Source organism: Phalaenopsis equestris, unplaced genomic scaffold, assembly GCF_001263595.1.
Source record: "Phalaenopsis equestris unplaced genomic scaffold, ASM126359v1 Scaffold000589, whole genome shotgun sequence".
NCBI lineage: Eukaryota > Viridiplantae > Streptophyta > Magnoliopsida > Asparagales > Orchidaceae > Phalaenopsis > Phalaenopsis equestris.
In genome coordinates this window covers 196,821-209,789 of record NW_018165029.1, presented here as the reverse complement: position 1 = coordinate 209,789, position 12,969 = coordinate 196,821, and the positions used below count along the sequence as shown (strand labels likewise).

The following is a 12,969-nucleotide window of genomic DNA, read 5'->3' as shown; positions in this document are numbered from 1 at the left end:
AGAGCGGTTGATTGGTCATGAGTCGTGGTCGGAAGCTATGTCGATGTGCCAACAGTTGAGCCACCCAACCTCCTTCCTTTCGCCCGCTCTTTCCTTTGTAGAAGGCCTTGAAGTGAGTCGGACAACCCTACTTCATTCGTCGGCTCGTTCTCCCCCTCCACTCCTAGCAGGCAAGTTGCTTCGTCCGCCTTTTTCCCTATGGCCAACGTCCTCTACCGGCCTCTTCTTCCCCTCGGATCTCTTCTCACTCTTTGGTTTCTTCTACGCCTCAGGCTGAGCCCACAGAGTGGGCAGTCCAAAGGCCCTTATAATATCCTCACTTGGCATAAGATCCAAAAGTTTCCTGTCGCTTGCCATGAATAAGCTCTAAAAGGTGACCTACCAAAACACAAAGATGAAAGAACAAGTAAATAATGAAGGTGTCAATCATGCCAAATTTATAGCAATCTGGGAACGAATATCCACGAACTGCAACTATTAAAGTAATAAATATGAAATAAATAAATCTACTTTTTTCATTTATTATTCTAATTTTTATCACAATTGTCACTTGCAAAAGGTAAGAGAATCAGTAAGCTAAAATATATACATCAGAAACACGTTAGCACGAATCACGAAGAGATCCAACGGGCTAAGAGACAAAGAAGTGTTGCTAGAAAGGCCCGTCAGCGGAACCAAAAAAACAGCTGGCATAAGATCAAAAGGACCCGCTGGGATAAGACCAAGGGACATGTTTGACTAGGCGCAGCCCCATTAAAAAAGAGACCCACCCGATGCAAGCCATCCAGGCCAAAGGTTGAAGTCAATCGAATCAAACAAAGTCATTGACGTACCTCTCACCAAACCCAATTCAAGAGAAAAGTTCAGCATCATCAACCACCTCACGGACGCTTTCTGAGATTCTTCAAGGAGAGCCAAATATTGGTAATGACAAGATCCAAGAACATCCTCAAGGACCTGTTATTTAGGTATGAGTTACCTATCAAATTAAGGGGATTCACCTACTGCCCAATAGCATAACCTCATCCCGTCAACCGAAGCTCCTCATCTAGGGATCAGAAGAAAACAACCGGAGCGGGATAGATGGCAAACGAAATCGAGCTGACTGAGCCAAATCTTGTCGACCCAAAGTCGATCTAGGGTCGACTAAAAATTTCTACCCAACATAGCCGACTGAGAGATATTTGTCAATTGTACGATTATATCTATAAAATATTCAAAATATCTTATAACACCCCCATTAAAGCAGGAGCAAGCATGTAATTACACATATTGTACCCCCCCCCCTCCCTCATCTATATATGGGGATCATTTTATGAGAAATGTCTAATCAACATTTTATATTATTGTTCAACTCTCTCTCTTTCTCTTTCTCTTTCTCGCTCTCGCTCTCTCTCTCTCTCTCTTTCTCATGTCATACACTTTATTCTTTGAGTGTGATTCACGAACAAACAGGGATTAAACACATAAATTTCTCTAAAATTGTTAGAGAATGATCAATCAGAGATCTTAAGTATTTCAATGAGAACTCAAACTCTTTGGAGCAGACATAGCAATAAAAAAGCATGAAGAAAAAAACTAACCAGCTTTGATTTTGATCCCGGATAATTTTATCCAATATGGGAATGCCAAACGCAAGAGTTTTTCCTGATCCAGTGATAGCCCTTCCAATCATATCACGGCCTTCCAACGCAGGTTCCAAGACAGCTCTCTACAATCATAAAAGGCACTTTAGCAGTGATTTTTAAATGTAAGTTTCGCAAAGTAAAATGCACATCTGTGCAGAAATGATATACTATAAAACTCTCCTCATGTAAATATTTAACAGTGGTAACTCTAGCTCACAATATGCTACGTCTGATTTCCTGGTTACATGATTTATCAACCAGGAGAATCCTAGAAGTTCGTGGATTTAAGGGAGCAACAAAAAAAAAAATTAAAAAAAAAAAAAACAGTTAGACGATTTGGGAGACAATGTTCTGAGCGCCAGTTTTTCATACTTGGCCATTAAGAAGCAGACAACGATCAGTCATACAAACTTCTCCATACCAACCAAATCTAGTTCACCATCAACCCTCATCAACAAAATCTTAAGTAATTCACTTCCCTCCATATGAAATACCTCTGAGGAAGCGTTCAAAATATTAAAAAATAACAATCATAGTAGATTCCATCCATAAGCAACTCCCAAATGCTCTAGCTGTGCGTTCACAGCTTCTCACTCTAGGAGTTAGAGAAAGCTGAAGACACAAATCAATAACAAAATAAACATGCACATTCGCATACGATAATAAGCCAATTTCAACCTCATTCAATAACAAACTAGATAACAAATTATACTGCGCCAAACTACTCGAAGAAAACAATTCAGCATAAGCTTAAGGAAGTGACCTGAATGGGGAACAGCTCAGTGATACCCCGGCGAGAGAGAGCAGTAACGATCTGTTCCGATATGCCAATTTTAGATATGTCTAGGAGCTCTTCTTCGACGGGGATAGTTGGCGCTGCGGTGCGTAGCACCTTCGCGGAGAGGAAAGGAACTGCACACCGTTGGTGAAGAATGGCATTATGATCAGCTGAGGCAGGAATAGCGAGAGGCGAGGAGCGAGCGCGAAGTACAGTGAGATTAGGGTTTTGCGGCGCGAAGGAGATGGGAGCGGAGGAGAGACTGAAGAAGAAGAGAGTGGCTCCCTTCCTCTCGCGCCGAGTATGAACCGGATAAAATTTAGGGATGGAGAGAAACCATACGACGACAGGGTAAGTTATATAGATGGTTTCTTTGGGAACCTTAAATATCTTAAACGATCATTTGAGCTCAAAAGTGTGTTCGTATTTGGCTCGTTTGTTTAGCGAGCCGAACACAAGTTGTTCACGAACAAAAAGTCATTTCGACAACACTAATCACATAATAATTGTTTATATTAAAACGTCATTTGAATCTAATTTAATCATTTTATTTTATCTTCTTAATTAATTCTTTTAATTGATTATAAATTTTTGTAGTCTTGTACTCAATTAATTTTTTTTTTAAATACTACTCATCAAAGATATATATATAATTGATTAGTAATATTTTGAGTCAAAACGAGTCGAACACGAACGAACAAATGTTGGTTCGTGTTGATCGTGTTCGGCTCGTTAACTTAGCTAACGAGTTAAACGCGAGCTGCGAGCTTCTTAACGAGCCGAACACGAGTTGTTTGCGAACAACGAGCCGTTTTGATAGCCCTAAGTCGGGCAACCTAAAATTTACAATCTAAACCTAAATTCTACAAAATAAAATAAAATATATAATATAATATTTTAATCAAAAAAATTTTAAATATAATATTAACCACTTTTGTCATTACAAATATCCTTCTAAATTAACTCAAAGTTTTGAGTAAAGCTTTGAAATGATTAAAATTTTATATTTAAAATTTTGAATAGTTAAAATATTTATTTAAAATTCAGTGATTATAATATAATATTAAATATTTTGGGCGGTTCGTATGTAAGAGTCTCATTAAAATAATACTTTTGAAAATTTATATTTATTTACCGCCAAAAAAATATTTCCTGACTTTTAACATATTAATATTGATTGTAAATCCGAACAAATGACTGAAAGTGTGTAAGTTGAGCAATTGTCATATTCATTTTCTTGGAAACTTTTTAGAAGAGGATGTTGATATTAGTATGTTTCCAATTTGATGTTTGTCTATCACTGCGGTTATGATGATAACATCAGTAAAAGGGTTCCGTCCATCGGCCCGATCAACTTGTGTAAAGGTGATAGACATATGACTTTGAATAATATATCTAACTAGATTAACAGAAGTGAATTCTCCTAGCTTCAATCATTTCAACATCGAACATCGTGAGGCTTCAAGTTCTTCATTGATGAAAATGACGGGTATAACTTAGTCGACATGTATAATTAGGCTGGAACAGGTTCATCGGAAGTAACTTTGGGAGGTGTTTTGCCTTGTCGACAGATGTTAAGCTTTCAGCACTACAAACTCTTTCAATTTTTTAACTTAGATTAATTGTTTGATCAAATTTCAAAGATGATAGCATTCTAGCATTCTTCAATATCATGCCCATTGTTATGTTCATAAGCACAATCTGTTGGGGGTTGCAATAGGAACTGACGTTTTTTATTGGTGAAGTTCTGTTAAGGAATTTCTAATTTTAGATGGCTTCTAAACTTCTGCCATCAACACTCTCAATAGAGTAAATTCTATTAGGGAGGATTGAGGAGAACCATGCCTCCTTTATAGTCTCTTTGTGGCTAATGTTGGATGTCGATGCTCCAGTTACTGCTATTGAGAATGTATTCCTATAGGATTGTGATGAACTCTATGAACAAATTAGTTTCTAGATACTTGGTGTCCACAAAAAGAACTTTTCTGGAATCTATCCTCCAACTCTCCAGCTCTAGAGGGATTTAACAAAGAGTTGTATTATTAAGCATAAATATGGTCAGTAGCCATTGCTAAAAGTTTAGTTTATTATTATTATTATTTATTTGCCCTTGCGAGCCAAGCTCATATCTAAATGGGCATTTACAAAGAACATCAATGTTGTATGAGCAACGGCAGGCTCGAGATCTCTGATGTCCGATAATTTTTTTGTTGGAATCAAGTGATAGAACTTTTAAGGCCTTTAGAAGGTGCCTATTGAATCTTCAACAAAACTTGACAGAACTTTTGTATTTTTTTAGCGTTGACGAATTGAGCCACAAATATTTGATGGAGTTTTCAGAGATTGAGCGTGCTTGAGAAAATGAAATGAGGACTTTCAATGTCAGTTGTGTGCAAAGAGCTTTTCCGACAGCTTTCGGATATTACTAAATTGTCAATTTATATAAGTTAATAACCGATAACCACAACTGTCAGTTATTACGAAATAACTATTGGTTTTATAATGTGAGAAGTGATTCGTGAATGTTTTGATGTTAGAACCCATCAGTTTATAAGTTGATATGAACCGACAGATGAAACTGTTGGAGATGAATAAGAGACCATCGAAAAAAGTATTTACTGAAAATCTATGGACTAAACCACCGGAAGAATTTGATGTATTAATAATTTTCAAGAACTTAGTATAAGCGTATGAAATGGACTCACTAGCTAACATGGGGAATAACTCATACTTATATACTAGCAAATTGATGTGTGCATTTTTCATCTTTTTAGTACATTCATGAGTGATAATCAGTTTATCTTGTATCTCATTTGTAGTGTTTAAAATGAAGATTCTCATATAGTCATTTAGCAATAAGATACTATGCATTGTGTTAAAAGCACTTGCATTAATAACATCTAGTTTTTCTTATAACTTTAATTCCTTCATCAAAAGGTTTTTAAGTTTTATCCCTCTCATACTTGTGAGACTTGATTTAAAGAATCTACTAACATTTTTTTTTAATAAATACTTTTGAAAATTTATATTTATTTACCGCCAAATAAATTTTTCCTGACTTTTAACATATCAATATTGATTGTAAATCCGTACAGAGGACTGAAAGTGTGTAAGTTGAGCGATTGTCATATTCATTTTCTTGAAAACTTTTTAGAAGAGGATGTTGATATCAGTATGTTTCCAAGTTGATGTTTGTCTATCACTGTGATTATGAGGATAACATCATTAAAAGGGTTGCGTCCATCGGCCCGATCAGCTTGTGTAAAGGTGATAGACATATGACTTTGAATAATATATCTAACTAGGTTAATAGAAGTGACTTCTCCTAGCTTCAATCATTTCAACATCGAATATCGTGAGGCTTCAAGTTCATCATCGATGAAAATGGCGGGTATAACTTAGTCGACATGTATAGTCAGGCTGGAACAGGTTCATCGGAAGTAAGTTTGGGAGGTGTTTTGCCTTGTCGACACGTGTTAAGCTTTCAGCACTACGAACTCTTTCAATTTTTTAACTTAGATTAATTGTTTGATCAAATTTCAAAGATGATAGCATTCTAGCATTCTTCAATATCATGCCCATTGTTATGTTCATAAGCACAATCTGTTGGGGGTTGCAATAGGAACTGACGTTTTTTATTGGTGAAGTTCTGTTAAGGAATTTCTAATTTTAGATGGCTTCTAAACTTCTGCCATCAACACTCTCAATAGAGTAAATTATATTAAGGAGGATTGAGGAAAATCATGCCTCCTTTATAATCTCTTTGTGGCTAATCTTGGATTTAACAAAGAGTTGGATTATTAAGCATAAATATGGTCACTATCCATTGCTAAAAGTTTAGTTTATTATTATTATTATTATTATTATTATTATTATTCATTTGCCCTTGCGAGCCAAACTCATATGTAAATGGGCATATACAAAGACCTTGGACCAATGCTGTATGATGGACGGCAGGCTCGAGATCTCTGATGTCCAATATTTTTTTTGTTGGAATCAAGTGATAGAACTTCTCAGGCCTTTAGAAGGTGCCTATTGAATCTTCAACAAAACTTGACAGAACTTTTGTATTTTTTTAGCGTTGACGAATTGAGCCACAAATATTTGATGGAGTTTTCAGAGATTGAGCGTGCTTGAGAAAATGAAATGAGGACTTTCAATGTCAGTTGTGTGCAAAGAGCTTTTCCGACAGCTTTCGGATATTACTAAATTGTCAATTTATATAAGTTAATAACCGATAACCACAACTGTCAGTTATTACGAAATAACTATTGGTTTTATAATGTGAGAAGTGATTCGTGAATGTTTTGATGTTAGAACCCATCAGTTTATAAGTTGATATGAACCGACAGATGAAACTGTTGGAGATGAATAAGAGACCATCGAAAAAAGTATTTACTGAAAATCTATGGACTAAACCACCGGAAGAATTTGATGTATTAATAATTTTCAAGAACTTAGTATAAGCGTATGAAATGGACTCACTAGCTAACATGGGGAATAACTCATACTTATATACTAGCAAATTGATGTGTGCATTTTTCATCTTTTTAGTACATTCATGAGTGATAATCAGTTTATCTTGTATCTCATTTGTAGTGTTTAAAATGAAGATTCTCATATAGTCATTTAGCAATAAGATACTATGCATTGTGTTAAAAGCTCTTGCATTAATAACATCTAATTTTTCTTATAACTTAAATTCATTCATCAAAAGGTTTTTAAGTTTTATCTCATTTACATCAACACTAGGTATATAATATTGATGATTAATATATGTCATACTTGTGAGACTTTATTTAAATAATCTACTAAAATTTTTTTAATGACTAAATGGTATATTATCTAATTATAGATTTTTATGTATGGATTGTCAATTTGGAAATGAATCCTTATGAATATATTATTTCATAGTGTGTGTAATATGATATACTCTTTAATGTGAAGCTGAAAAATGAGCCAAGGATTTGATAATAATTAAGGAGTGATTATGGCACATTAGAGTGTGGATGAATGGGTTGATTAAGAAAATATATAATGGAGTCTAAAAATTAAAAATTGAATAATTTTAAAACGTTATATAATTCAATTTCAATTACTCATAATGACACAATAAGAAAAGAATACAAGAATAAATAAAATAAAATAGAATGAGATAATCAGATAATCACAATCACAAGTCTAAGAAAGTAAATATACATAAAAAATTTGTTATGTGATTTGGTTTATGTGGTTTTGCCCAAACCAAATCTAAGGACTACATCCACATCTAGCCAATCCTCATACTTGAAAATCACTATTAACAAAAATATGTTATAATACCTACTTTTTTTTTCACCATGTTCAACAAAATATTTTCTAAATCATTTTCTATTAATTTTTAAGTCATTTTCTTAGCTTCTATTTACCAAAAAAAAATGACTTATAAGATACATAAATTTTTCACCAATTTAATTATTAATGGTCACCTTCGTATGCTAATTCAATGAAGATGGATCTTATAAATTTAAAATTTTATATAAATACAAGTAAAAAAATACAATTAATTTATTTCTAATTTACATAAATTTTAAATAATGTGCATGCCATCTATTAAACCAACACTCCAAGCTCCATCTAGTTTCAAATCAGAAAAGAACTTTCGAATGACTTCCATCTTTGGATGAGAGCAGATAAATTTTCCGACCAAAGTGAATTTGAAGGGTCACCTAGCTGAGATGACTCATTATCGGAGAAAAAAAAGCTGGTTTCCCGTTTTTCTTTGTTGCCTTTTTAATGAAGATAGAGTTCTCAGCTGATTCTAACCTCTCATGAATTATTGAGGGAAGAAATTTTGAGCTACATCTGGTTTAAAGGATTGATTAAGTTGCTTAAAGTTATTGTTGGCCCCTTCCAACAGTTCCAAGTAAGAGGGTTTATCCATCATTAAGTACAGTAAAATCCAGAGTAATTGTAAAACAACTCGTGAAACTCAAACTGGTAGAACAACAACTTGAGTAAAACAAGATAAAGCTTTCAACACAATGGCCACTTAAATGACCACCAAAACAAACGCCACCATGATGTACTAAAACAAAAATTCACAGACATGGCCAAAAGAAACTTAGCAAGGCAGTAGCAGTAGCCAAATGGGAAATCGGCTTTATTTTTTATAATGATTCATTTCAGCTAGTTGACCCCTTTAAACTCACTTTGTTTGGAAAATTACCATCTCTCATCCAAAGATGGAAGCCATTTGAAAGTTCTTTTCTGATTTGAGATTGGAGGGAGCATGAAGTTTTGCTTTGATAGAGAAAAAAGAACCAAGTCTAAAATTACATGTTTGCCCTACTTTAATGGAGGAATTATAGGTTATTATTATGTTTTAGTTAATGTTGCATTTTAATAGAGGAGTTATAAATCTTAATGATGTCTTTTTGTAGTCTCCAGTTGAATAGGAAAGTTAATGATCTTTATGGTGCTTTTTTATATTTATAACTGATGCTTAGCATTTTTTTTTTGTCATTTATCATTTTATCTGAAGCATTAGATTGTCTTGAGATTCATGCATAACTTTTTTGGTGTACATGTACATTGAGTGCTGATGTTTATACTTTATATTCATATGACTTTCATATGTTATGTCACCTTGTTTTCTCTCTCATTTCTTAAACAAAATATATCTATTCATTTTGTTCTATGGATAATAATATGGACCCATTAAACTTTATTATTCAACATAACAACATTTAGAACAATGAAAAAGAAATAAGTTGCCTCATTTCTATTTCCACTTACAAATGTATCATTATGTTCCACTTTGTCAAATCTTCAGACAACACATGAAGTTGCATAAAATCACTCATAAAGGCTATAATCATGCTGATTGGATGGGAAATCGAAGAGTGGGAACCAAACAAAGAGGTGATTTCCTGTTTAATACAACACCAGAAGCTTCACTCATGTCGAGTTTCTCCCCTTCCTTCTCTAGAAACTCCCAGTCAAAATAGTAGAGCAAATGTGCCAAAACTATCTCCAACGTGAATAATGCAAATTGCATCCCAGAACATATTCGCCTTCCTGCACCAAATGGCACATATTCAAAGTGCGCTCCTTTGAAGTCAATAGGATTTTGCTCGAACCTCTCAGGTCAAAACTTTTCAGGATCACCCCAATATTTTTCTTCCCTTCCTATCGCCCACATGTTAATCATCACCTTCGTCTTGGCTGATATTTCATAGCCCATAATCTCCTTGTTTTCAAGATTTTATCGGGGTAGTAGTAGTGGCCCTAGAGGGTGCAGTCTTAGCGTCCCCTTGATCACTAATTGCAAGTATGTTAGCCTACCACTTATCAACTTCTCACTTGCCAACTTTTCTAGCCCGCCATTGTGGCCAATGACTTCTCTGACTTCCCTCTGTGCCTTTTCCAGAACAGTGGGATTTTGAACCAGCTCTGACATTGCCCATTCCAAGGTTGTTGAAGTAGTCCTGCTTCCAACCATGAGTATGTCCTAGTGAATTAAATATTCAGTTACATTAAGAAACGTGCAACAAGCACAGAGATGATTGAAGTCCTAGCTAAGTATCTCACATACATTGATTACAGCCTTGATGTTGTCGTTTCAGAGTGTGAATGGTAGACTTTCTTCCTGTTGAACTCTCAAAAGAACGTCAATGAGATCCTCTTCCATCAAATGCTCGCTATCATTGTTAGAAAAGTGTTTAGCCATCTTCCTCTTGTGTTCTTCAATAATCCTTCCAGCCGTCAGATCCAAGTTATTCTGACATCGCTTCAATCTTTGTATAAATCCGGTAATACGACCTGGGGTAGAAATTCAATGAACTTTTCTACTTAACGATTGAAAAAATAAGTTTATAATGCACTTAGATTAAACTTATGAACATATATCATTAAGTATTAAACCATTGCGGGTTTTATGTATGTAATTAACAAATTATTACTTGCTATAATATTTTAACAAATAAAAACCTAAGAGGCTACTTATATGCAAACCTAAGAATGGCATCCATGGGAACAAATCCATGATGGTGAATCCCGACAAAATCTCCTCTGCATCGTCAACCGCCGATAAAAAGACCTTTTGGTCATTGCACCGATCGCCAATGGCGGCTCGAGCTATGATGTTATTGGTGGTCTCAAGCATCTTGCTGCTGAGATTGACAACAACGCCCGATGAAGCCGCTATGAGTTTGATAAGATGAGTGGTCTCGTCCTCTCTTATCACCCTGAAGGAACAAACACGTGTCATGCTAAGCAACTCCATGCTGCATAGTCGACGCATCTAGCTCCAAAATTCATTGCAAGGGCCGAATGTTATACTGTTGGTGCCATGAAAGATAGCACGAATTGAGTCGTTGAGAGGGCACGTAGCGAAATCAATGTCATGGGTCTTCATGATTTCTCTAGCGGCATTTGTGGAGGAAATGATTACGACAGAGATGCCGCCAAGTTTCAGGCGCATGATGGGGCCGTAGACCGCGGAGAGGTCGTGAAATGTCCGATGAGGAGGTCGCCGGTCGAATAAAAGGTGGAGACTTCCGAGGATGGGGAGATTCCATGGCCCCGGGGCATCCTTGCCTCCTCCTTTTATGTGCTCCTTTGAATTCATAACCTTCAGAGTGACGAAGAGGATGAGTAATGAGTCAAGAAAGAGCACATAGTAGAGAAACTCCATCTCTATTCTCTTGTAAGCCCATTCACTCACATCACCCATGTCTTTAATAACACAAACTAGGCAGAATGAAATTCATAACATTATGTCATTCTCACTAAAAATATTTCATAAGTACAGAAATTTCCAAAGCAAATGCAGAATTTCCAAAGCAAGTACAGAAATTTCCAAAGCAAGTACAGAAGTTTCCCATTTCAACACTGAAAAAAAGTGAAAAGAATAATAGATAAGATGAGATTAGGGGTGTATGCTCAGCTTGTGTTCGGCTAGTTTATATTTCGAGCTCAAAAATTATGTTCGTGTTCGGCTCGTTTGCTTAACGAGCCGAACATGAGCTGTTCACGAACAAAAAATCCTTTTAACAACCCTAATACTGTAGTCATAAGATAATAAGGGTTTGAGCAAGATTTAAAATTTATTATTTATATTAAAACATCATTTGAATCTAATTTAATAATTTTTATTCTATTTTCTTAATCAATATTTTAATTGATTATGAGTCTTTGTAGCCTTGTAGTCAATTAAATTTTTTTAAAATACTACTACTTTATATATATATATATATATATAAACTTGACGAGTAGTATTCGAGCCAAAACGAGCTGAACATGAGCTTCTTAACAAGCCGAACACGAGCTGTTCGCGAACAACGTGCCGTTTTGACAGCCCTAGATGAGATATATTTGTAAAAAACTGAAATTTAAAAGTTAGATTTGTGGATACATAAGAATTGATTGGTGGTATGTATGTAAAATCATTAAGTAGTCTTGACTATACAATAAATTCAGATAATTATATTTGTTCATGGAATATTCAAATGAAGCATAGTTTACTAGCTTGTATTACAGGAAAATGAAGAATGAAAACAAAATAAAAGGATTCCTTTGATTTCTTGCTACTCTAATGAATTTTTTTCCTCTCTTTTAATTATTTTTTTCCTCCTTAGTGCTATCTTCTCTCTCTTTCACTCTCAAGTAGGACTGTCAAAATGGCTCGTTGTTAGCGAACAGGTCATGTTCGGCTCGTCAAAAAGCTCGTGTTTGATTCGTTCGCTAAGTTAACGAGTCGTACACAAACACTTTTTTTTTTGTGTTTGATATATAAAAGAGTCGAACATAAGCAAAGATTTGTTTATTCGTGTTCCGCATATATATATATATATTGATGAGTAGTTTTTTTTTTTAAAAAAAATTAATCGACTACCAGGCTATAAAGATTTACAATCAATTGAAATTATTATTTTAAAAAATTGAATAAAAATATATCAAATTATATTTAAATGATGTTTTAATATAAACAATAGGATTTAAATCTTGCCCTAACTCTTAACATCTAGCGGATGCGTGATTAAACTTTGTCAAAATGCCTCTTTGTTCGCGAACAACTTGTGTTCGACTCGCTAAGAAAACAAACCGAACACGAACACACTTTCTGTGTTCGAAATATAAACAAGATGAACATGAACAGTGATATTTTTTAAAGATACGAACATGAATTAAGCTTGAGCTCGCTTGTGTTAGGGTCCTTTACACCACTTCTCTCAAGTTTCAATCTCTACTTAAACTTATACTCACTCTCTACACACACACAAAATAGGTCCAAGTCTCATATCAGGCTCCTTACAGTCAAATATTAGAGTCAACAAAAATCCAACTAAAGTAAATCCTAATGCCATACCGATAAATAACTCATCTGTGTCTAAAATGATTTCAGAATTGAATTTCATGGGATGGACACATTGTGATGCCCATTTTACAGTGCCTAAGTACAAGGCTCTCTAATTTTTTGGGTTAATTCTATGTAGGGATGTAAACAAGCCGAACACGAGCGAGCCATGCTCAATTCGTGTTCGGCTCGGTTTTATTTCGAGCTCAAAAAGTGTGTTCGGG

The 12,969-nt window shown here is 34.9% G+C and overlaps 1 protein-coding gene and 1 pseudogene across 1 annotated transcript in view; both read right to left on the bottom strand.

The window, feature by feature from the left end:
* LOC110029528 (DEAD-box ATP-dependent RNA helicase 53-like) overlaps positions 1-8,062 on the bottom strand; it is a 23,464-nt gene extending 15,402 nt beyond the window's left edge. The window contains exons 1-3 of the mRNA XM_020731855.1: positions 8,009-8,062; positions 2,392-2,787; positions 1,584-1,711 (exon numbers count right to left, since the gene is read on the bottom strand). Of these exons, the coding sequence (XP_020587514.1) occupies positions 1,584-1,711; positions 2,392-2,787; positions 8,009-8,062 (578 nt within the window). The remainder of the gene's footprint in view (positions 1-1,583; positions 1,712-2,391; positions 2,788-8,008) is intronic.
* Positions 8,063-9,262: 1,200 nt separating this feature from the next.
* On the bottom strand, positions 9,263-11,122 carry LOC110029527 (annotated as a pseudogene).
* Between the last annotated feature and the right edge of the window lie 1,847 nt (positions 11,123-12,969).